Source organism: Dermochelys coriacea, chromosome 1 (genome assembly GCF_009764565.3).
Source record: "Dermochelys coriacea isolate rDerCor1 chromosome 1, rDerCor1.pri.v4, whole genome shotgun sequence".
Classification (NCBI taxonomy): Eukaryota; Metazoa; Chordata; order Testudines; family Dermochelyidae; genus Dermochelys; species Dermochelys coriacea.
In genome coordinates this window covers 271021276-271046503 of record NC_050068.2, presented here as the reverse complement: position 1 = coordinate 271046503, position 25228 = coordinate 271021276, and the positions used below count along the sequence as shown (strand labels likewise).

General features: G+C 39.8%; 1 protein-coding gene and 1 long non-coding RNA gene across 2 annotated transcripts; one reads left to right on the top strand and one right to left on the bottom strand.

Moving 5' to 3' along the window:
• Positions 1–1017: 1017 nt before the first annotated feature.
• UBE2N (ubiquitin conjugating enzyme E2 N) lies at positions 1018–25228 on the bottom strand. The gene is made up of 4 exons (XM_038388051.2): positions 25100–25228; positions 4173–4419; positions 3834–3974; positions 1018–3115 (listed from the first exon to the last, which is right to left on the bottom strand). Exons 1-4 carry the CDS (start codon positions 25127–25129, stop codon positions 3075–3077), a joined length of 459 nt encoding a protein of 152 aa, XP_038243979.1. The 5' UTR covers positions 25130–25228; the 3' UTR covers positions 1018–3074.
• LOC119850184 lies at positions 6856–23481 on the top strand. Its single transcript, XR_005290750.2, has 3 exons — positions 6856–6989; positions 12802–12896; positions 22252–23481. It is a non-coding gene; the product is annotated as an uncharacterized LOC119850184 (long non-coding RNA).

Below are 25228 nucleotides of genomic sequence, written 5' to 3'. Positions count from 1 at the left end.
AAAGTTATTGCAAAAAAAAAAAAAAAAAAAAGTTTAGGGGCTGGTTTACAATGTATGCCTTCTACCTACACAATCATCATCCATAAACTAATATGTAAAATACAGTTTCGACTCTTGTTTAGGCTTTCAGGCCCGTTAACTCTTAGCACCAATAGCATTGAAGGAAAGCTATACATGGAAATACTGTAATTCTTCTGTAAAGGTTAAAAATTCTAACTAGTACTCATTATGGTAAGGCAACCACATTTGTACTTGTGGCAAATGTTACTTCTAAAGATCACGGAATGAGCATTAGATAACAGAACATAGTGGGGCATCTCCAATCACCATTTGAAAAATAAATTCCATTAATCTCATTTCAGATAATTCAGGCAACTATACAGATGAGCTAAGAACTTCAAAACATTCTCAGATATGAGTCAGGAAGTCAAATATCTGCAAGCATCTCTTGATACAAGGCAGAAAATATCTGACATTGCATTTTAAGCTTCATTAAAAGCACGAGATTCAGATGTTAAGTGACTATTGTAATATAAAATTATATTTTCATAGATCCTACTTTGATTTACTTTGGACTTGAAGTCCACATGTAAGGATTCTTACAATCATAGTGCATATCACTGAAGTTATGCCATGAGAAGTTTTTATAATCCACACTTGTTTTAAAAATAAGAATTTAAGGGCATGTCCTTTTAAACAGCTTAAATCTGTAAACACATCACAGCTATTTATCCACACATTTACATTGTCTAACAGCACCAAGAAAAAGCAGGGTGGGAAGCTATTAAACACCCAACCAGTAGATCTCTCAGCTATGTTCCAGAATTAGATACTTCAAAAACCTGGGATGCATTGGCTTCTCTATGCACACAATGAAATTTACTGCACTACCCTTTCCTTTACCATGTCTTAACTGGAGGAGTACTTTTTCCATTCAATTACATAGTCAGAGTATGCTAATAAAAGTATTAATTGGTAAATGTGATCAGTAATAGTATTAAAGGTTGGGGGGGGGAGTTAAGTGTACCTTTAGCTAGATTCATTTTAGAAGAATTCAGAAGAGCCACCTACCATGTTAAAAATCAGTTACTAAGGGTACATGTATGCTCAGTTAACTAGTCACCCAAATAATAACATGCAAGAGAACTAAACCAGGTAAACTGCACAAATGTTCATCTCAATAACAAAAAACCTGATTTGTTAGTAACAGTAAAGAGGCCTACTCAACCTGAAGACTAAAGTTCTGCTGCAAGCCACAGATGTGAGAAACTATATCCAATAAGGAAATTAACTTTAAATCCATCTTTTTAAGTGTCTTAATCTTGTGCTGAACTAGATTATTCTGAACCAAGTTTTGTGATGTTACTATGCAGTGCACTTTGAGGGACAATACCAGTTACCAGTCACCAGTCACTGAAAGCATTTGTATGTTGAAAATGTAACTTTAATAGATAATCTTCATCTTACATAAGAGCACAATAAATACACCACATTCTATAGAAACTCCAGATGACACTAGAATAGGAGTGTGGGAGGCAGAGAATACCAATAGGCTACATAACCATCACCGTGAATTGCAAGACATACATTCCCACTGCAGGCTGTCATTTATACAGTTCAGACTGGCCACACAAAGTTTAGGAGATTAGAAAACATTTTGTGGGTGGAAGTGGGGGCAACTAGAAAAAAAAAAAAAGCATTTAAAAGGATATGAAGTTGAACTGAAAAGGAGATTAAAATGGGCTTCCAAGAGACGTGAGAAAAATTATAAATGTAAGAGCGAGGAAGCAAGAAGCTATTTACTTCCTCCAAATGAATAAACCTTTCTTGTGATATTTATCTTAAATAGGGTTATAGATAACTCAGTGGTAAATGGGGCTAGTTGAAAGTAGCTTAGCAAATATCAACTGACTGATTAGCTGGTCTGTAACAGTTGTATTGTACACTGGTGTTCTATATGCTTTTTTTGAGACACGAGTTAGAATTAAAGAGCATACTGTAATACCCAATAATATTCAGCACAAAACAGACAAGTCACACATTTACCCAATTACTGCTGTCATTTGCTCTGTTAGCCTCCTGCTTTAATGATACATAACATCTTATGTATATACGCTAAAGCATTGTCAAACCTTTCTGACTGATAAATTATACTCATCAGAGGCTCATTTTGAAAGAATCAGTTACTAATATAATTTTGTACCATCTTGGCCAATTTAGGAACACACTGTGGCATGAGCTAGTAATACAAAGTCAGCAGCAACAAAATAGAAAGAATTTGCAAATTCCATTTTCTCTTACTATTTAATCTGTCAGACTGGAGAAAACAAATTGTTCTGTTCTGGTTTCAATTTTTTTAAATACAATTGTCACAGTAGAGAAATGAAAACCACAGCAAAATAAACTGTACAACAGCAAAGTAGAATAACAAAAAATATTTTACTAAAACATAAGATTTACAGAAGATTTTTCCAGAAAAGCCATACAAAATAGTCACAAGCTTTTTCTTGAAAGGAGGTTTCTATACTTGACAGCAGAATCACAATATTATTAGTGAAGGTGATGGATGTTTAATGTTCCCATTTTTGTTCAAACAATCAAGCTTGTCCATCTACAGCATCTAAGTTAGACTTAGCTAGAGGGCATACCCTAAAGTGTAACCAGTTAGCTGCTTTAACCAATGCATTTAGCATCACCATAAAAAAGGGAAAAGGAGGAGCTCACAAAATTAAAACAAAAAACCCTGCAGCTAACCCTGACTACCTTCATTCACAGTGCTTATACTTAAACCATGATGGAAAAAAATGATTAAAAGCAGAGATATGCTACTGCTCTTAAACAGTTTCACAACAATCCAGATGATACTTCTAGCCTCTGCTCATGCGTTACAACAGTGAATTAGGACAAGACACAGATTTGCTAATGTGCATTTTATCACCAAAGGACTGAAGATGTCTGGACTTTTATTCTGTAATGTTTCTAAGACTGTGTCCATTAAATGCAAACAAAAGAAAAAAGAAAAGAGATCTTGGCAGAATAGGAGAAGTGATGCACACTTGATGTTCAGAGTGAATTTAAATATTATTCATGGCATATAGCCTAGTCCATGCTCTGGCTGTAAAGAAAAAAAGATGCATACTCTTAAAGTGAAATAAATCTCATTTTATTCATTTCAATATACTCCATTTCCCAAACTTTTGATTAGAAGAGCTTGTTAAACAGAGGCACCCAAGTATTTTAAATTAAGTTTTATGTCACTGTTTCACAAATATAAGCATGTTAGTTGTGGAATGTTAGTCACAATCCAAGCCCACAAGATTCACAGAAACAGATGCCACTGGGAACAGATGGCCTGGCTGCAGAGGATCCTGTAATGGGAAGGCGTAATGCAGCCTATTTATTCTATTACCTCAGAAACTACATTCTATTAGAGCCTGCAACAGAAGCAGATTCAGAGATGCAGCAGAGCTCTGTGGAACTAAACTGCAATTTATTAAAGAATCTCTCTCATGATGTACAAGGAATGGATATAAAGTACAAAACTGAATGGTTTCTCTTTCCCAATTAGGAGTTCAGTCAAATACTCTTGCACTTTTAGCAATGTGAAATGTGCAAACTAAGTGGATCCTCAGAAAAGAAAGACCTCCACTCTGGCTTTGATTCTGCACCTGCATTCAGGGCTATCAACTGCACAAGCAAACAATTGTTCTTGTGAGTCTCAAGCACTAAACCGGAGTCAGGTTTTAAAATTAAGTTCTAAAATAAAAACACATTAGTAATCTAGTTTTCATAAAATTTCACACAAATACAAAAGTAACAGTATGATACACTACCTGTTTCTATGGCTTGGGCTTCATTGGTCTTCCACTGCTCTGCTACATCATTTGCTAAAGGATCATCTGGATTGGGAGCGCTTAGCAAAGCCTGGATTGATAGCAGAACTGTACGGATCTGCAAAGCTGGGGACCATTTATCTAAAGAGAAAGATTTACAGTAGTATGAAATACCACATTCTTTATTACCACCCCCAGATTTAATATGTTTTCCTCTCAGATTAAAGTCATTTAAACCAGCCTCGTGACCAAGCTAAAATAAAAAAATGTTTGTAATCCTTTTAACAACTGAATTGTCAGTTTTCCCTGCTTAGAATGAATTAAGAGAAACGTACTTACCTTTCAAAATATCTAAACATATTCTTCCCAACTTGTCTACATTAGGGTGATAAATTTTGGTCATGAAACGTACTTTAGGAGCTGCCATTGGATATTCTTCTGGAAGGAATAGTTCAAGTTTAAATGTCCCACCCTCAAAGGGGGAATCCTGTGGACCTGCAATGACCACATGGAAATAACGTGCGTTGCTCTCATCTGGCTCTGCTTTTATCCCAGGGACTGGTTCTGCCAGCAAGCGCTGGGTTTCCTGGAGGAGGAGGAGGAGGAGGAAGGAGTCATGGTGTAACAAAGGCAAGCTACTTAAAACACAGCAAATATTTAGACAAAATTTCTACCAGGATACCAAATATTCATTTTAAGTAGATTTATGCAAAACCATAGAAAATGACTTTTCATATTAGGTGAAGTATAAAAAGAAAAACAAACAACAACAACAAAAAAAATCACATAGGAAGAACGAGACAAATTCAGAATGGAAATTAGGCATGAGAGTAATTAATCATTGAACAATTTACCAAGCATCATGGTGGATTCTCCATCACTGACAATTTTTAAATTAAGGTTGAATGTTGCTAGACAGGAGGTCAGACTAGATCATTACCAGGGTGGATAAAAATCAATGATTTTTTAAAAAAAATTTTTAAAAACCAACACTTTTTTTTAAAATTTAAATTGGATTTTTTGATAAAAAGCCTTTTGAGGGAAAAACCTATCTAAAGATAGTTTTAATTAAGATATCTTTGAGCTATAATGCATCTCATCATGGAACAGGGATTATAAATTCTAATTCTATAGTATGAGACAACATATTCATGTCACGTTTAAAAAAAGTTTTGTTAATGAGTTCCAATAGTTCAAAGATTAGGGACCCAATCTTATGGGGTTCCACAGGCTTCTGTATAGATTATTTAGGTTAGATTAGAACAGGGATGGGCAAACTTTCTGGCCCGAGGGCCACATCAGGGTGCAAAACTGTACGGAGGGCCAGGTAGGGAAGGCTGTGCCTACCCAAACAGCCTGGCCCCTTCCCCCTAACCACCCTCTCCCACTTCCCACCCCCCTCAATCAAACCCCCCCCCCGCTCCTTGTCCCCTGACCTCCCCCTCCCAGGACCCCCGTCCCTAACTGCCCCCCGGGACTCCACCCCCTATCTAACCCCCCCCAAACCTCTGCCCTATCCAACCGCCCCCTGATCCCCATCTGCGTATGGCTGCAGGAAGTCAGCAGGGGAGGGGCTATGGGCTAGCCTCCCGGGCCAGGAGCTCGGGCCAGGCAGGATGGTCTCATGGGCCAAACGTGGCCCCCGGGCAGTAGTTTCCCCACCTCTGGTCTAGAAGATACCATCAGAGAGGCATAGTTTTGCAGTTCTCAAACTGTGGATGTGTCTCCCCAGAGGTAACATGCTTGTTAACAGCAAAAAATGTTTTAAAATAAACATATACAGGTGAGAAATAAGACCTCAACTCTATTGTCCCTCTGCAAATTTGTGTGTACAGAGTCAATCCCTTACCTCTCTCTAAAAGTGCAAGGTTTCAAAAAGTTCAATGAATAGAAGATTGTTTGGGGCGGAATAGATCTGGAGAAGGAAAAGTCTGGAGATAAATGTGAGAAGTGAAGGACATAATATTTTAACAACAGCAAACATACACTTCTTTTGAAGAAAAAAATTCAGAATATTTAATGTAAAATTGTTTTATTTAACTAAAAACAACAAAATGTCTGTCTCATGATGTTCTCCTAATACAGCATGGCAAGAAAATCCTCCAAATATTAATGATTAACCTGTTGAATTGGAGATATTTATGAAGTCATTGGGAGGTGAACTATCTGCTTCAATTACCTTTGGTGAACGAAACAACCAAACAATCATTCATTTTCTAATACAGCTGTAAAACTAATCTGAAAAGTTTTCAAAATAAATCACTGTTTAAAAAAATATATAGTGTGTACCTTCTAAAAATGAAACCTACATCTCTGAGTTGTGAAAAATACGTATTAAGATTATAATAACCAACAAAAATGCACTTTTATGTGGAAAACCATGATTAAATCTAGTCTTCCTGACTAGTGATTTAAATCAAATCCATCCTGATCATTATAATGGTCCCATCTGACCTTAAAAACTGATGAACCTATCAACAGGATGGATTGCTACAGAGAACTCTCTAAGAAAAACCACACCACCATGATGCTGAGGAAAGTGCTTCTCACTCTGCACTACACAAAAATGCCTAGCAGACAAAGAATCAGAAGGAAGAGCTATTTCATATGCAATGTTCATATTTTTTATGTAGTAGTGAGGACTTGAGAATGATTCAATAAAACAAACATCTGTGAATGTATTCACAGCCATAAATCCAATTTAAGGTATCAGACTAAACTTGAAAAGCTTTATGGGGTATATCACTTTAAAGAGAAACCCATCGTGGTGTTAAAGTATTTTTAATCTATTTCTGTTACTGATATTGCAAAACACATGCAGCATCTTTTTTTGTGTTTAGAACATGAAAACCTGTGGAATCTGGACTCCCCTAAGGGGTGATTAATGCGGGGGGGAGAGGGGGGAGGGACAGACAAACAAAATAAAGCTTTTGAAGCTCCCCCAGGGCGGAAAGGGCCACTGACTTGTATTACCTGTTACAGGAGATCAGAGATCAAAAAAGATCAAACTAATAAAGAAACAGTTATACTGTGCAAAGGATTCTGGATCTGAAACCTGACAAACTGGTAACCAGGAGAGCAGACCAAGTTGAGGGGTTTGACAGACTGATATCTACCAGAGCCATATGTTGGACAGGGGGCGCAACATGACCTCTGGTAAGCTTTTAGCACGTATATAGGATTTTTTTTTTTTTATGTAATGCTTTTACCCTAAAACTAAGTCTATTTTACTTTGCGAAGACTGCTTGATAAGTGATGGAGAAAGATTAACCATAAAGATTAAGCAAATGCTGGACCATGCTCAGATCCACTGGGGGAAAATCACAGTGAGATACAGAGGGACTGCAAGCCTAAATCCTTGATCTGAAGGAGAGAGGGTCAAAGGTGTAGTTAACCCTGAAACTGTAACTATTACCATATTTAAAATTACTGTAACTGAAATATTAAAGAAAAACAGCTGTTTTCTCTCTCCTTTGTGTGTTTGACTACTTCTATCTAGTCAGTTTCACTATTTCCCCTCTGAATCATTCACAAAGCAATAAGGGAGAGAAAAGTATAAAAGTAAAACAAGTTGTACAAGAATTAAATCTTATGCAGTGCACATTACATGACGTTTATATTTTCTGTTGGGTGCCCACAAAACATAATCCCAAAGACTGAAGCACTACTACAGCTGCAAATCAGCAAGATTACAAAACAAGATGGATTTCACTCCAGTACAAAGAGGCACAAGTAATGTTTTGATAAAATACACTTATTAAATTAACAAGGAAACTAACAATATTTAAAAGCCTATGTTTATCATTTCAACACAGGTGTCTCTCTCAGAGCCAAAAGGGCATCCATTACTTTGAGCAGAAAAACCTCAATTTATAGAAAAACATCAGATCATAAAGAAAAGTAAAGAACCACAATCATTAATGGCAAGTAATATCAGTTTACTCATCTCATACAGTAATTAGCTGTAAAGCACTTGCCAAATAAAAATCTGCTACAAGCCATATTATAAAAAGACAAAGATAATACAAATGTTTTATTCAAAGGTCACTGTTAAAACCACTCTTGATCAACTATGATTAAGCAGATAATACCCACAAAATGAGAAAAAACTAAATTAAGAGTCTTAAATGAAAATAGAATCGAGAAAGGAAAAAAAGTACCCAAATCACAACAGACAGTCCACACCAAATTACTTAATTAAATATATAAAAAAAGTCTATAAACACACCTGCTAGGCTATATAACACTCATGACCTTAATCTCTGGCTAAATATGTTGTATTTGACTACTACTTATTTTGTATCAACAAATGTAGTATTCATCTTTTTCTAGAAGCGACAATTAACACTTTTTTTGGTATATCAACCAGATTAAAGCTCTGAATGATAGTAACTAGGTATAAATGGTGGGAAGCTTTTCACAGAAGTGTTCATTAAATTTTGATTTTCTTCAACTTTCATCAACAAAATTTTGCCAATCGGATGTCGGGGAGAAAAGCTAGGCTTAGGCTTCACCTACTGAAAGCAATGACTGCCTAGGGCTGAGTCACAAGTTTGGTGTAAGGCTATCTATGTATTGTGACAGGGTCGGGCCAGATGGCTACAGGAGAGCGATAGAAGGCAGATACCTTACCCAGGGAAAGGGACCTACTTAACCTGGGGCTAATGTAACAGGGAAGCTTCCAGAACAATCAGGAACTTTCTGGAAACAATTAAGGCAGACAGGCTGATTAGAACACCTGCAGCCAATCAAGAAGCTGCTAGAATCACTTAAGGCAGGCTAATCAGGGCATCTGGGTTTAAAAAGGAGCTCACTTTAGTTTGTGGTGTGCATGCAAGGAGCAAGAGGCTGAGAGTGAGAAGACAAAGGCGTACTACTGGAAGACTGAAGTACAAGCATCAGACATCAGGAGGAAGGTCCTGTGGTGAGAATAAAGAAGCTGTTGAGAGGAAGCCATAGGGAAGTCACCCAGGGAGTTGAAGCTGTCATGCAGCGGTTACAGGAGCCACTGTAGACAGCTGCAATTCATAGGGCCCTGGGCTGGAACCCGGAGTAGAGGGCGGCCCAGGTTCCCCCCATCCCTCCAACTCCCTACTTGATACCGGAGGAGTTGAACTGGACTGTGGGTTCCAGCAGAGAGGAAGGTCTCTGGCCTGTTCCCCGATCCACTAGGTGGATCAGCAGAGACTGTGGGGCTTGTTGTTCTTCCTTTCCCCATGCTGGCCAATGATAAGGCTAACTGAGTGAACGGCAGATTTGAGCCATGAAAGTGGCCAAACTGAGGGCTGCTGTGAATCTCTGAGGTGAGAAAATCCGCCAATAAGCACAGGACCCACCAAGGTAGAGGAGGAAATTTGGCACAGTATTCACTGCCAAAAAGGGCGTTTGGTTTTTTGTTTTAAACAGAAATAAAACTAATTCACATTAGTTATCATGCTATCTCTACCAGGATTTACAAGTGACAGCTAGTTTTACAAACCATGAGGTATCGAGGCACGGTCAATACTATAGCCCCACCTAGGGTTGACCTCATCTAGCTACATCAAGCAGTCTGGTCTCTGCTAGGTTTTTAAAGCAAGATAGCTAACTTGCATTAGTTATCTATGTTTAAAAAAAAAAAAAAGAGGGGGGAGAGCAGTGAAGACATAGCCTTAGGCCATGTCTACACTACAATATTATATTGACCTAACTTACTCTGGCATATAGCCACCATAGTTATTAAATCACTTCTGCGTGCGCACACTTGTCTCCTTGTGTCAGTGGTGCACATCCTCACTGGGAGCGCTTGTATTGTCAGTGTGGGATAATGCCTGAAAGCCAACACCTGATGTAATCAACACAATGTCTACACTGATATGGCACTGACTGTGACGCTGCCGCTCAGGGAGGTGGTATTACTAAACTGGAGCAGAGAGGAACTTATGTCAGCAGGAGCCAAATTTAAGTGAAGACACTTTCACAGCTAGAAGAAAAGGAGTACTTGTGGCACCTTAGAGACTAACAATTTTATTTGAGCATAAGCTTTCGTGAGCTACAGCTCACTTCATCGGATGCATTATGCATACATCTGATGAAGTGAGCTGTAGCTCACGAAAGCTTATGCTCTAATAAATTTGTTAGTCTCTAAGGTGCCACAAGTACTCCTTTTCTTTTTGCGAATACAGACTAACACGGCTGCTACTCTGAAACCTTTCACAGCTAGGTTGATGCAAGGCAACCTACGTCGACCTAACCGTGTGATGCAGACCAGGCTGTTGTCTTTGGCCAGGTCTGAACTTGAGAGTTGTACCACTATAGCTACTTTGGTTAATGGTGTGTTGATTATTTTTAGATCAACATAGTTATACTAATACAATTCCTAACGTGGATACAATTATTCCAGTAAAGAGATGTCTTACACCAGGATAGCTTATTCCCTTTCCCATGAGGGAATAAACCATACTGGTATAAACACAATAAAACTATGCCCACACCAGAGGGGGGGTTATAACTGTTTTATCTACATCAGAAGAACAACTTTTATGCACTTCATATATTTCTTGCAGACTCTTCTGCTTGTTAACCCAATGTTTGCTGTCCCAGCAGCAAAGCTCCCATTGAAGTGCTTTCTGCCTTGTGGAACTTTTTAATTCTTTGAAGGGAAGCAAAATGTTGGATATAGGCACAGAAGTAGTGACACCACACTGGTAGGTTATGCAGCATCTAAGTACAATAAATTTTGTCCCTGGTTGCCCTGATTTCTGGATTCTCATACTTGAGCAAAACACCCAAGCAAGGCACTATAACACACAAACTTGTTGGAATATGAAGCCAGGCATTTAAAAAAAACCAAAGGTTATTAATCATTACCTTTTAGAGAATGCTGCATAGATTAATTATAAAAGGAAAGGTAATGCTTGCATTTTAATACCTTTTTACAGCATGTGCTAGATTCTTACAGTGGGAACTAGAAGTGACTGGAAAATAAAGTTGTCAGACAAATGCTGAATGCCCTTCTTGTACTTGCCATTTTGAAAATAAAGAATATTTCATATGCCCCCATATTAAGTATTTGCCAGTCTCCCATAAATTCAACTCACTAAGGCCCTGATCCTACAGAGCACTTCAGCATGTGAAGAGTGCCAATAACGTCAATTTTCAGAGTAGCAGCCGTGTTAGTCTGTATTCGCAAAAAGAAAAGGAGTACTTGTGGCACCTTAGAGACTAACAAATTTATTAGAGCATAAGCTTTCGTGAGCTACAGCTCACTTCATCGGATGCATTTGGTGGAAAAGTTTTTTCCACCAAATGCATCCGATGAAGTGAGCTGTAGCTCACGAAAGCTTATGCTCTAATAAATTTGTTAGTCTCTAAGGTGCCACAAGTACTCCTTTTCTTTTTGCGAATAACGTCAATGTAACTACAGCTCTACCCCGATATAATGCGATCAGCAGGAGCCAAAAACTCTTACCATGTTTTATGTGAAACAGCCTTATATCGACCTTACCTTGACCACCCTGCTCCTTGTCCCCTGACCGCTCCTTCCAGAGACACCCTGTCCCTAATCACCCCCAGGACCCCACCCAATCCCCCTGCTCCCTGTCTGTCCCGACCCCTATCCACACCCCCGCCCCAACAGGCATTCATTCACCAGGAGCAGCGGAAGCAGAGCAGTCTGGCCCCAGGCCCCATGCGCTCACCAGCGACAGAAAGCGGAGCACCGCGGCTGGAAGCTGCCGGAGTGGAGCAGGCTGGTGCCGGGCTGCTCCACTTCCGCCACTGCCGGTGAGTGCGGGGAGATTGGGGAAAGGACGCCCCCTGCGCTCACCTGCGGCGGGAAGCGGAGCAACGCAGCCCCAGCCCGCTTCACTCCACCAGCTCCCAGCCGTGTCACTCCGCTTCCTGCCGCCAGTGAGCGTGGGGACAGGACGCTCACTGGCGGCAGGAAGCGGAGCGCCACGGCTAGGAGCTGGTGGAGTGGAGTGGGCTGGAGCCAAGCTGCTCTGCTTCCACCGCTGCTGGTGAGTGCGGGGGGGGGATCCTTTCCCCCAAGCGACACGCCTGGGGCTGGGGAAGCAGAGTGGGCTGCTCCCAGCCCCCCACTAATCACCCGGGCCATTCTGGACCTGCAGGGCCCCCAAAAGTGCCAGACCGGGGGGGGGGAGGGAGAGAGGAAGGCATGTGAAGAGTGAACCCGTGTTACATCGGGTTGCCTTATATCGGGGTAGAGGTGTACTCAAAAACTTGGAGCATGTGCTTGTGTACTTTATTGGATCAGGACCTAAGAAAGTCCTATATTTAGAATTAATATGAGATTTTAATCAGAGACTTATTCACAGAAAAATAAGAGACAGACCAAGATTTTTACAGGTATTTAGGCATTACTGTGCTCAGCGTCACAATGCTTAACTGATTTAAGAGCCTAAGTCATTTTCAAAAGGGATTTAGGTAGTCAGGAGTCTAAATTTCATCAAGTATTTATTTAGGCTGAGATTTTTAATTTAAATTATGTCTGAACTCCCTATTTTATACAAGATAGAAAAAATATGCAGTATTCTCTATTATTGCAAAAATATATACCTAAGGGTATGTCTATACTACCCGCCGCATCAGCGGGCAGTGATCGATCCAGATGGTGAGGGGGTGGGGGGTGGCCTATTTATTGCATCTAGTCTAGACGCGATAAAATCGACCCTCAAGCACTCCCATCAATTCCTATACTCCAGCACCGCGAGAGGCGCCAGCAGAGTCGACGGGGGAGCGGCAGCAGTTGACTCTCTGTAGTGAAGACAGTGCAATGGGTAGGTCTAAGTATGTCAACTTCAGCTATGTTATGCACGTAAATTGACACACTTCCCTGAATGAAAGGAATTAAGAGGATTTCCTGCTATAGGGTATCTGTAAGGTTGGATTTTTACCCAACCAGTTAGTCACATTTTAGCTTCTGTTAATCTTCATTGACTTTTTTTTTTTTTTTTTTTTTTTAAAGATATAGGGCCTTCCAAGGGTCTTCACAAAGGAAATGTCAATTCAAGAAATCCATAAACAGAGTTCTATTTACACTAGCCTCTGAGACAACATCTTGTAAGTGTGGGATGGTTTTTTTTTGTGGGGGGGGGGGCTGTTTTGTACCTCTTATTTCATTTTAGTCTTTAACATGCTATCCTGATTGACATATCTTCCTATTGGCTATTGAATGAATTGGCACCAGTACTGGGACATGGAATTCATTAAGAGGAATTTATTTCCCTGCTATAACTAGCGGTTGATGTAGATATCAGAATACTGCATTTTCTTTCTTCTGTGATCAGCTTCAAAAACTATCCCAGCCAGTTATGTGTTATAAATGGCCAATTCAGCAACTTTTTATAGTAGCAAGAGTATGGGTATAGCAACCTTATGAGAAGTAACTTTACAACACTGTGCCTTACTGTTACTGTCTGCCTTGTTTTAAGTACAGAATCAGCTCATTACCAAATGGAAGCATCATCTGAGCAGTCTGAAATCTCTAAACATAAATTATTAGTTTTCACATTTCCACAGCCTGTTAATTTGAACATTAATGTTAACACGCCCTAACTCGAAAGAAAACACGTTACAGGTCAGTTAAAAATTTCAGAAACACCAAGGAGTATTTTTTAAAACCGTTACTTTTCCTTTTTTTTTTTTTAAATCCAGAGTCACCAAACAATGACTCTTCCTCACCAAAATACATAATTGCTAGTAGAGAAAGCCTTCCTATATGGAAATTTCAGCCAATCAAGCAATTTGACTGACTATTCTCAGATGCATCATGGAGCATTCTACTAGACAGCTCTACTGGCTTAAAATTCCGACACCTTTTTCCAAGACAAGAGACATGTCAGTTCATACAAAGGAGACTGCTCCACTGTGCTCCTGGGATTAAAAAAAATAAAAAAAAAAAACCTCTGTGCCAAAAAGCCAGTTAAAACACCTCACCACATTCATAAGTGGACCCTCAGAGCACAGCTCCTCCCATCCAGCAAAAAAAAAAAAACCCTAACACACACACACACACACACACACACACACACACACACACACACTAGTTAGTACCTTTGCAAAGACAAAAGCATGGGAACCATTCCCACCCTCCCTCCCATTCACCAGTATTTTGCAAGACTTAGAGTGCCTGATTTTTCACATATCACATACTCTTGCTCACTTAAACAATTCCAAGATCCACTTGCCTGCAGCTTAGAGTTTCCTATCATCCAAACAATTCACAAGAGCACTTTATAACCAAAGTGTATCATATAAAAACACTCTTCTAAATATGTTTTAGAAACTGGATTAACTAATCACAGCAACTTTGGTACCAGCTGAAGATAAGAGAAAGACAAGAAATGAGGAAAAAAAGTTTTAAAAGGAATGCTCAGAAGATTTAAACATGTACAATTCAACCAGTCTTGACAACATGTATAGTAGAGTACTCAAGGAATTAGGTGATATTACTTGTAACAATAAGCAAATTTTGTGAAAAAGCAAATTTAGTACTTGTCTCCAAAAACAAAAAATAAAAAAAAAATACAGACCAACCACACCAAACACCTTCACAAGGGGTGCGGCTCCCAGCACTGATGCACTGTCTACACTGGCACTTTACAGCGCTGAAACTTGCTGCGCTCAGGAGGGTGTTCTTTCACACCCCTGAGCCAGAAAGTTGCAGCGCTGTAAATTGCCAGGGTAGACAAACCCTAACTTTCAGTCTGGGGCTTGAAAACTCCACTCAGACCATGTCAACACTACACACTTACTTCAGTACAATTATACTACTCGGGTGTGAAAAATCCACTCTCCTGAGCAACATCTTTATACCGATCGTAACTCCCCACCCCACCGTGTAGACAATGCTCTGCTGGCAGGAAAGTTTCTCCTGCCGACATTGCTACCAAATCTCAGAGGTGGAGTTAAGCTGATGGGACAGCTCTCTCCCCTGTCTGCTACAGTGATGCAGCTGCACCAATGCAAGTTTGTAGTGTAGACCTGCCCTCAGCGCACTGCCAGGAAGCTATTTCTTTGTAGAGAAAAAATTTGTGCTGTGTCTCTACTCTACAATTAGATATGTGGCTGGCTCATGCCAGCTGACTTGGGATAAGAGGTTGTTTAATTGGGGTGTAGATGTTCAAGACTGGCCTTCAGCCTGAGTTCTGGGACCCTCCCACTTCACAGGGTCCTAGCACCCGAGCTCCAGACTGAGCCTGAATGTTTACATCACAATTAAACATACCATTGGCCCAAGCCCAATGTGTCTAATCGCAATGTAGACATACCTTGGTGGCCCAAAAGCCACTGGTCTTTTCTCGGGAGAGAAGCAGAGATTGAAGGGCAGAAGGGGGAGTGGATGTATGCTTGAGACGGAGGGAAAGAATGAGGAGATGCACACTTGTGGGTGCTCAAAAATGCAACAAAAGTAGAAGACCGAAAGGTTTGGGAGAAGGAGAGAAGAATCTAGGAGATGAGAGACCCAAGTAATAAAAGCAAGAGGAAGGTAAAGAGATAGAATGAGCAAGGAGGAAAGAGGAAAAGATAGACAGTGATCAATGATTGAAAAGGGTGACATTGTGAAGCCAGAAAGGGAAATATATACACTAGCAGAAATAACTTATCATAAGACTGTAAAAGTCAAGACCTGAGACCAGTTGTGTGTGACTGAGCCAGAGCTTTTGCAATTGTGAATGTTCACTCAAGCCTAGGTATTTACATGGTATGGGTGATAGAATATCCCATACTTCTCCACCCACAAAAAATTCCTGAAACCAGGAGAGAACCAGATATATGTTCATGCATCTAGTGTTTCACCAACAGGAGAAGATTCACAATCCCTGCTGCAGGGCTGATTAAGACAAAACAAAGATATTCACTGAGAAGAAAGAGGGAGAAAAACAGGAAACTTCCTAAAGGAATGGTTTCAGAGTAGCAGCCGTGTTAGTCTGTTTTCACAAAAAGAAAAAGGAGGACTTGTGGCACCTTAGAGACTAACAAATTTATTTCGTGAGCTACAGTATCTGATGAAGTGAGCTGTAGCTCACAAAAGCTTATGCTCAAATAAATTTGTTAGTCTCTAAGGTGCCACAAGTCCTCCTTTTCTTTTTACTGATAGTGAGATGATCCCAGAAAATTCCCCAAAAGGAAGAGGGGCAGACTGAGTCTGGGGAAAGGGAAGAGATGTATAGGGAACAGGAATGGGGATGGGGATGGAAGACATGCAAAAAAAAAAGGGGGGGGGAATGTTGGAAGGAGAAAGGCTCAACTATTTTATTTTAAGAAGAACAGAGTACATGGATTTGTTTAATTAATCAATCCAGTTAACTGCTATAGCCAAAAGGAACTTAAATACTCCACCCCTTGCAGGTGTCTGGCTTTTTTGATTTGGGTTGGGAGAAAGGGAGGATAGCACAGGGAAAAGATTCTCCTCTCAACATACTGAAAGTGAACCCCAGCAAAGTGAGAAATCTCACCTATGGGACAGATTTTATTCAGTGTGGTTAAGCTCCACAACGTTGTTCTCATTGTTTAGAGAATGAGAGTTGAGATCAGAGAAGATCAATATTTTCTATTTATACCATGCCACCGAGCAATAGCATGCTGAAGCTACTAAAATATACACAAGGGTATATACAGATTATTGCCGAGTGCTGTAGCACCTTACATCAAAGGATCCCAAAGCATTTGACAAAGATGGGAAAGTATTTTTATTTTAGAGGGGAAACTGAGCCACAATAATTACATGAATTTCAGAAGTGCCTTTTATATTGATTATAATTATAATGCTGATCTGCAGAGCCAATATGGAAGTCCTTTCACACACACTGCCTTCCCATTTGAGTTTCCTAGTCTTTACAGGATAAATGCTATAAAAAGTATACATGCACTCCGTTAAAGCCTATCAAGGTGAAAGTTAAATCAACTCCACCTACTGTACATGCAAACAGCTTGATCTTATTGTGCATGACTAGCAAACCAGCAGAAATAAAGGCAGTACTGGCTGTAAATCCTACCCCTCTAGTTATCTGCAAAGTTTTCCATCTTCAGGAAAACCTGCAATAGTTTAGTGCTACAATACAAGAATTCCTTAATCTGCCTGTTTCTGTAGCTGCTGACTGCGCTATACACTCCCCTCTTGACTTTTTGCCTATGTTTTACTGGTTCTATCTTTTGGTGCATTCTTTAATGGCTCCTCACCCTCATCTACTGGTTCTCCTCGTGGTTCTTTTCTGGTATCCTTTCTCCTCACTCTGAACATATCTTCGCCCCCACCCCAATAGAGTTTAAGCCACTACCTCTACCCCGATCTCACCTCTTCTATTCCTCCTCACACCTATTTTAAAAGGTTTTCACTATGTTTAACTGTGATGGGTGAATAGTCACTTAGCCACTATGTAGTTAACAAAAACATCTACACAGCAGTTGGTTAGAGAACCATTTTATATTTTTCCTCCTCATTACATATTGAGTGGCAGTTATGCCAAGAAGGCTCACCCACATTTGAAAGGGATTAGTTATATTTTTCGTTTTACAGTCAGTCATTCAAAAGGGAGATCTTTTGGCAAAACAAACAAAAAAAAAAAGCTCCAACAACTTCCACAAAAATAACTGTCACAACCCATCCAATACAAGTCCAATTTTCAAAAATAAGTGAACGTTTTAATCTTAAGGTTTCCAGTTTATATTAGTGTTCATAATTAACACTTTAAATGCTACATAAATGTGCTACCTTTTAGTAGAATTTTAAAACAAAAGTCCAAATCAAGATTCATCAGCATGCATCACTCCCTAGCACACATTTGAAATATCTAGTAAAAGATATCTATAATAAAAGACTGTTTACCCACAAAAATTCTACTGATATGATCAAATTAATTTAAGAAATGATTTAGTTCCATCAGTGTAACCTCAAATGGGAACTCTTAAAATGGCATAAAAGACAGACAAGTTACAGTCAATATCAAGCACTCAAACCAGAGTGCCCACAAAAGGGGGTTGCACCATATTAAGTAAGTCTGTTTAGACAATGATTTAGTTAAAATGGTACAAACTGTGTTTAGACCAGGTCTAAGCTAACAGTAACTAGATCTGTGTAAATCACCAAAATAAGTTTCAAATATGATAACTGGTGTACATAAACGCCTGTTATTAAAGCTGCATTTGTCAGTGTCAGGTTCTGGAGACTGCCTTTGAAAATTATGATTTTTAAAAAAGGTTTATTGTACCTTTATTTACTGAATTGAAATGGAAAATATTACTGACCCATTCTTCAAGACTGGGTCTCTTCAATTTCACTTTCTGCAACAGTCATAAAGATGACATTTAGTACTTGGAAGATGCCATGCAAATAGTTGGGGTAAGAATGCAGGAACGATGAGAATGAAGAGAAATGGCTTTTAGTTTAAAATGCCTACTGGTTTGTTTCTTTAATATTTGCTGTCTAGTGAGATTTAGGTGTGATCCCTGCTCTCCAGAAAAATGTCTGAAGGAGACAGAAACAGCAAGTCTTAGCCAGTAATCAGAGATCAGTCAAGTGATCATTTAAAGAACCTGAAATTATCACTCACCTGCCAACCATGCAGAACAGGTCATTTCTTTTATTCTACCCTGCCTTCAACTACTGACTCCCCCATTGAGTTAGACCCATTTTTCTCCTCCCTGCGATTTCAATTCGAGTCATAGGCCCCTTTCATCCCGGCCATGCTCATGCAAGTCATGGACCTGTTTCCCAGTTTTGGCTTCCCACCATTTCCTTCCCACGTGCACATAACTGACTTGAGCACAACTGTCTGGGGATTTCCCCCTGCCCCAATTAGTCAATACACCGGTAAACCAATGTAATCACTACCCATCTACCTATCTTATTACAATGTTGATATTAATATTAAACTAAATATTAAAATATTAAATATTTGTATCAATATTAAAATATTAAACATTAATATTAAATATTGATATAATATTTTGCCAGGACTTGTTTGAATTAAGACTAACATAAATGCATCATAAATTTGCCTATGGTTAGTAAGAATCTGGAATAAAGTAAATTAAGATGTTCTACCACTATTTAAATCCATCACACAGTAGGAGAATTAAACTGAAGTATATGGAATGAAAACTACAGCTGGTTAGAGAGCAGTTGGGGTTAAAATTATTAAGCAGCATGCTGGCATGAGGACCAAAAAACAGATTGCAGCCAGCTGCATGACATGAGTGAACATTAATTTTTTCATATTCTGTCAGAGTGGGGAAATATGATTTTCTCCCTCTCCAGGGCAGATTGGCTCTATGTAAGAAGGTAAAATGTGTGTGTGTTCGGGGGGGGGGGGGGGGGAAGGGAGCACTCATCCCATTATGAATGTAGCAGTACATTGAATAAAGGAAAGGAGCACTTGTGGCACCTTAGAGACTAAAATTTTATTTCAGCATAAGCTTTCATGAGCTACAGCTTACTTCATCGGATGCATGAAGTGGAAAATGCAATAGGGAGATTTTAATATACACAGAGAACATGAAACAATGGGTGTTACCATACACGCTCTAAGGAGAGTGATCAGGTAAGGTGAGCTATTACCAGCAGGAAGGGGCGGCAGGGGAACTTCCCTCCCCCCCTTCCTGCTGGTAATAGCTCACCTTACCTGATCACTCTCCTTAGAGCGTGTATGGTAACACCCATTGTTTCATGTTCTCTGTGTATATTAAAATCTCCCTATTGCATTTTCCACTTCATGCATCCGATGAAGTAAGCTGTAGCTCATGAAAGCTTATGCTGAAATAAAATTTTAGTCTCTAAGGTGCCACAAGTGCTCCTTTTCTTTTTGCGAATACAGACTAACACGGCTGCTACTCCGAAACCTGTCAGTATATTGAATGTTGATGGGAAAATAGTTTTCCTGTTTTGGGACAGAGCTGTCTGAGGAGATGCAACTGCAGACCTATTTCACTGACTTCATATAGCAATACATCGTCTTCTGTATTTTCACACACAAAGTCTAGAAAAGGAGTTTAGCAGATGCATAGGTAATGATGAAGAAAACAAAGTAGCCATAGCCAGCACTGTATGATATGAACCAAACTGGTTTTATTTTACTTGCTAATATCTTAATACAATACGGCATATTCTCAAGTTTTAAAACATTTAGGTAAAAAACATCTGAGTTGATTGTAAGCTTTCATTAGTTACTTTTAAGAAAGAATCACTGGACAGAGTGCTATACTTTTTCTCAAAAAAAAAAAAGGCAGCATAGAAATGTTTGTATGAATGTGCACAGTGAAGGTCAACTATCCCTAATTAGGCACCTACCATCACCTGCAGAACCATCAAAAACCAAAAGATAATTCTATCCTTAGGCTCATCATCACCATACTGTTGATTCTGAAGATTAGTAGTGCAATTAAGCAATTTTGCAAAGTACACCTGCTTTTACCTCATTGTAGCAAAACAGTTCTTTAAGATCAGTGTAACTGGAAACAGTCTTATATCTCTTCACCAAAAGTGACGCCACTGAGAACCATTCCTCAGAAGTATTATACAATGAAGCAGAGTTCCTGTCTACACTGGGGATGGGTTTCACTGGTGTAATTACACTGATGTAGTTACACTGGTGCAAATTTCTCTAATGCAGATGCACTACTCCAATGAAATTCACTGAATTAAAAAAAAAAACCACCACACTGATGTGCCATTTACATTAATGAAGTCCCTAATGCAGAAAACACTGCATCAGTGTAGCTATTCTGGTTTCTCTAACAAACAATGTCTTAGGCTCAGGACTTGAAAAAATTACCTACCCAGCTGAAATACACCAGCCATTAGCCTCAAGCTACACCCCATCCAGCCTTGTCTCCCACCCCCATTGTGAAGGCCCAAACAGCCTAGTCTCTCCTGCTGCCTGAACTCAGTGCTCCCAATTAATGCTGATGAACACACACAACAAATCAACTAATTTTACCTCCTATAATACATTAATGCTTGGCAGTAGTGCCATTAAATAACTTTATGCTACCCTCCAAAATCCTTTACTGGAGTAGCAAGAAGTCCCACATACATGCAGAGTCCTCTGCTGAGGAGGCATGGAGCAGGTTTCCCTCCTCCTGGAGGAGACCCAGCCTGTACAAAAACACAAAGCAGCAAACTGAAGACCAGGAACAGCAAGTCCTCTGCCAACACCAGACCAACAAGAAGAGGAATGTCAATCCCCTGCAGAAGAGAGAGGGCTGGATTCCATATGGCCCATTGGCCAGAACATACATTTAGAACTTCACACTCTCCTCAATCCACAGCTATCAGTGGAAGGCTTGCAAAGATATCAAGGGGAGAACAGAGTCTTTATTTAGTAACTAAAAACTTATTCATACACTCACATTCAATAAAAAAAAAAATGCTCTCCTTTAGGCCACCACTATTTCCAACCTTCTCTGTTTCTCTCCCTTTGACCTGTCTTCCTCTATTTTTCTCTGCATTTGCTTCCCTACAGCTCCAAAATCCAACCACCAAGGGTTTCACTCCCACTCCCTTTCCTGTGCCATCAAAACGATCAGCAATCAAATATTTGATGTTGACATTCAAGTATCACTGAGCTTCTGGAATTCACCATAGCTATTTGTTTCAGACATAACCAGTTTAGATTGGGAAGGATCTCTCTCTGCAGCCATGGTGGCTAGAAACTTTCATTTAGACAAATAGACTCTAGACAATCTTTGCCACGTAGGCCAAATGTGACCCAAAGGCTGTACGTTTGACACCCCCATTTCAAGGCACAGTATGGACATTACAAAATGGACCTCCACAATGACCAATTCAAAAGCTCTGGAGTCTATGGAGGCATCATAATACATTCATCTATATACTTAACCTAAAGCACACATTATCCTCTTAATAATCAGCACTCTCCAAAAGATCAAACAGCACCCCCAAAAAAATCAGACAAATATTGAGTGTCTAGTTTTAAGCTGCAAGGGGCAAAAAAGGATTGGGATACTTTTCTAGATGTCACATTTCCATCCATACCTTGGAAATAAATTGTGTTATTTGCTTCAAAGTTCTCATGAAAAGAAAGCAAAAAAACTCAGGGAGAGGAACCTGTTACCAACTCAGAGGTAGTTTCATTAATTTTTGGTGAAGATAAGGAGGTGAATCTAAAGCCCTCTAAAACATAATGGGAGATTCAGCTCAACTATAGAGCATTTGCTGCATCTCCATAACAAACAGTGTGGGCTTATGTAAACCAAAGCAATTTAAATCAGGGATTTTAATCAGCAAGCAGGACACTTATTTAAATCTTCAATTTTAATTGTGTTTTGAATTTGTACTTTAGTTTGTTCTCCTGAAGAAAAGGTTAATTCTCCTGGTTGGTAACTATTAAAACATGCTGATTTACAATTAAATAAATCCTTTACACTAATTTTTATTCTTCTTTTTGTTAACCAGGAGGATACACCATACTACACATGTTTATTTAAGCAATTTACATAGCTTAATTTACATGTATTCAGACTCTTATTTTTTCTATGTTTTATTGTTTGAGAATGGTGTATATTGCATTTCTTATTTACTAGAGGATTATTATTTCATTTGTGATGAGTCTAGCTTTGAATTTTCAACCAAATACAATTAAAAATGAACAAAAACATTTTATATATTTAAGTGAGAACTTTTCTGGATTAAATAAAATTATCTTAAATGTGCTGGAAACGAATTTTTAAAAAACATGTTTTGCATATAATACTCTGTTAAATCAGTTTAACCGTAGTTAGTGAGTTGAACCAATTATTTCTGGTTTCCATCTCCTTCAAGAGTTTAGATCTAGTATATATTTCATTCCCTCACACCTAGTATTTATACACATATTGGAAGAGAAAAAGTAGCTTCCTTGCTTTCTCAACTCTCAATTAGTTGCTTAACTTTGAATGAACCAGTCATTTAACTAAATTGAACAAACAGAAGTGAAGAAAATATTCTCTATACCTGCAGAAGAGGTGCTGTCAAAAGCTGGTTTAGCATTCAACAAATTCCAATTCTAGATGCTCTGCCAGTAAGTTCCATCAAGAAATGATTAAACTTTCTTTAAAAGATGGTAGCAAATACGTATTTTTTTTTATTTATATGACTGTACTAGATTATAAATTTAGGCCTTAACAGGTTGTCAATTTCAAATTTAATTTTAAACAGATTTAAAAAATTAAATTAAAATCATTGATTTTTTTCAGCCCCAATAATCTTGTTTCCACAACATTTTATAATACTAAGTATTCTATCCTTACACATATCAGTAACATTTCCAGTGTTTGCTGTTCATTGAGATAGCTGAATGAGTGACAAATCAATACATACAGTTTTGTCCTTAAAAATTCTTAACATGGCTTGTAAACATGAAGAAATCGACAATAAACTTTAGTCTTAATAATACCCTTGCATAGTTTTATTGTGATTTTTTTTCCATTCTAATTTCATTATCCCAGCCATTTATTATGCAACTTTTCATTTTAAGACAAACTAACTTGCACATTTTCCTGTTCTTTGCTGTTTGCGTTGGTTGCAAACTTTCAGTGTGTTCAGCCAAGAACAGCTTCACAGCATTATAAATTATTTGTATAACATTCATTCAATTTAACAGGAAACAATAGTGTTATTTCCCATAAAACCTAATGAACCTTACTTGAATAAGGTAAGTTACTTTTATAGAACTAGTCATCACATCATTTCTTAAAAAGTTGGAGTTGTAGATGTAGGTAGTAAGAGGAGACAGATCCACATCAGGTCAACATTATGCTGCGTTCGTGAATTTTTATTGTGTGATTTTACTTCCATCTGGTATAACATTTATATAAGTTGATACCAAAGAAGTTTACCAGATTCAGTTAGAGCACTCAGGTGTTTGAACTAACCAAAGTAGTTCTGAAGTAATCATATTATTACATTATTTTAGCAAACATCATATTAGTGTGAGCCAAGAAATTTGTTGGATTCACATTGCACTACATGAATGTATTGTCACAAGGCAGATGATATTAACACACTGCTTGGTTTATACAAATGCTACTGAAAGTACTCTACTTACAATATCCACAATATTCAAAAATATTTAAGCCCTTATTCCATATACAATTTTATGTACACACCACCAAATATCCGGAATTCAAGAGGTCTTCATTATTGACATTTCAATTTAATATACAGTTTAAAGATTAGTCTGAATTCTTGTTTATTACATTAGATGCATAGAAAAAGTCATTTCAGAATTAACTTGCTCACTACCTACAAATTACCGTCCACTTAGGAAGAAGCATCGACAATGAAAATAATTTCAGACCTACTCCAAGTGTTAAAGATGCAGAAACAGCTAATTTGCTGGAGTTATTTAATAAAACATTTTAAAATTAAAATTCAAGCAAAACATACTTCACAGGTACTGAAAACAATCCCAACACGTTAACAATTCCTAATTGGTGTAACCTTACTTCCTCAGACAGTCAGTCCTGAGTCATCAAGAGATTAACAAATCGTCACTAGCGCAAACTAGGAAACCCTAATTGCAAGGCTGATGCTGGGTTTCAGTGGCGTGTGTGTGTCACAACCTTTCCTGGAAAACCCGGGTGGGAGCAGGATGTTGGTGCCGACGCACTGAAGCGCATTCAGTTTCCTTCAGCCTGGTACCGCAGTTTCCTCGCTGCCGCTGTCACAGAAGGTGCAGCCCCCTGTGAAATCCACTCCCGGGCCCTGCCCCGCTGAGAAGCCCGGGGCGCTCTGCGCAGTAGCCGAGCGTCTCCTCCCACGAGGGGGCTCAGAGGCACCGAGGCCGGGGTGGGGCTGGCAGGGGGAGCCACGCCGCGGCGGACGGATGCGGTGCTCGCGGCTGACGCCGCTCCCGGGCCCCAGAGACAGGGGGCCCAGAGGCGGCGCACAGGCCGCGGCCTCATCTGTTCATTCATTCCCCGCGCCGCGTCGGCAGCGGCGGCGCCAAGGCTCCGCCCGAGCCCCGCAGCCGCTCCTCTGGCCACCGCATGGGGCCTCCAGCCGCGCCGCGCTCGCTCACATAGCCCCGGGGGGGGGGGGGAGGGAAGGGGAAGCAAATGGCGGTTCCACAGGCACGGGCCCCACCCGCTGCCGCGCCGCTCCCAGCCCGGCAGGGCCTGCCCGTGGCTCCCCTGGTGAACGGAGCGGCCGAACCCGGCTCCCCGCGCTCTACCCAGCTCCGCGCACTGCGCCCCGGCACAGGGGGATGGCGGCATAAGGGTGCCGGGAGGACGGGCCGAGTGGGGGAGGGGGTGGTAGTTACCTTGATGATCCTGCGGGGCAGCCCGGCCATCTTGTCTTATCGGGATTCAGGCTCCGCTGGGTCTCGGCTCCGCTCGGCACTCACGCACAACCGGAAGGAACGCGTGCTCTATTTCCGCTGACGTCACTG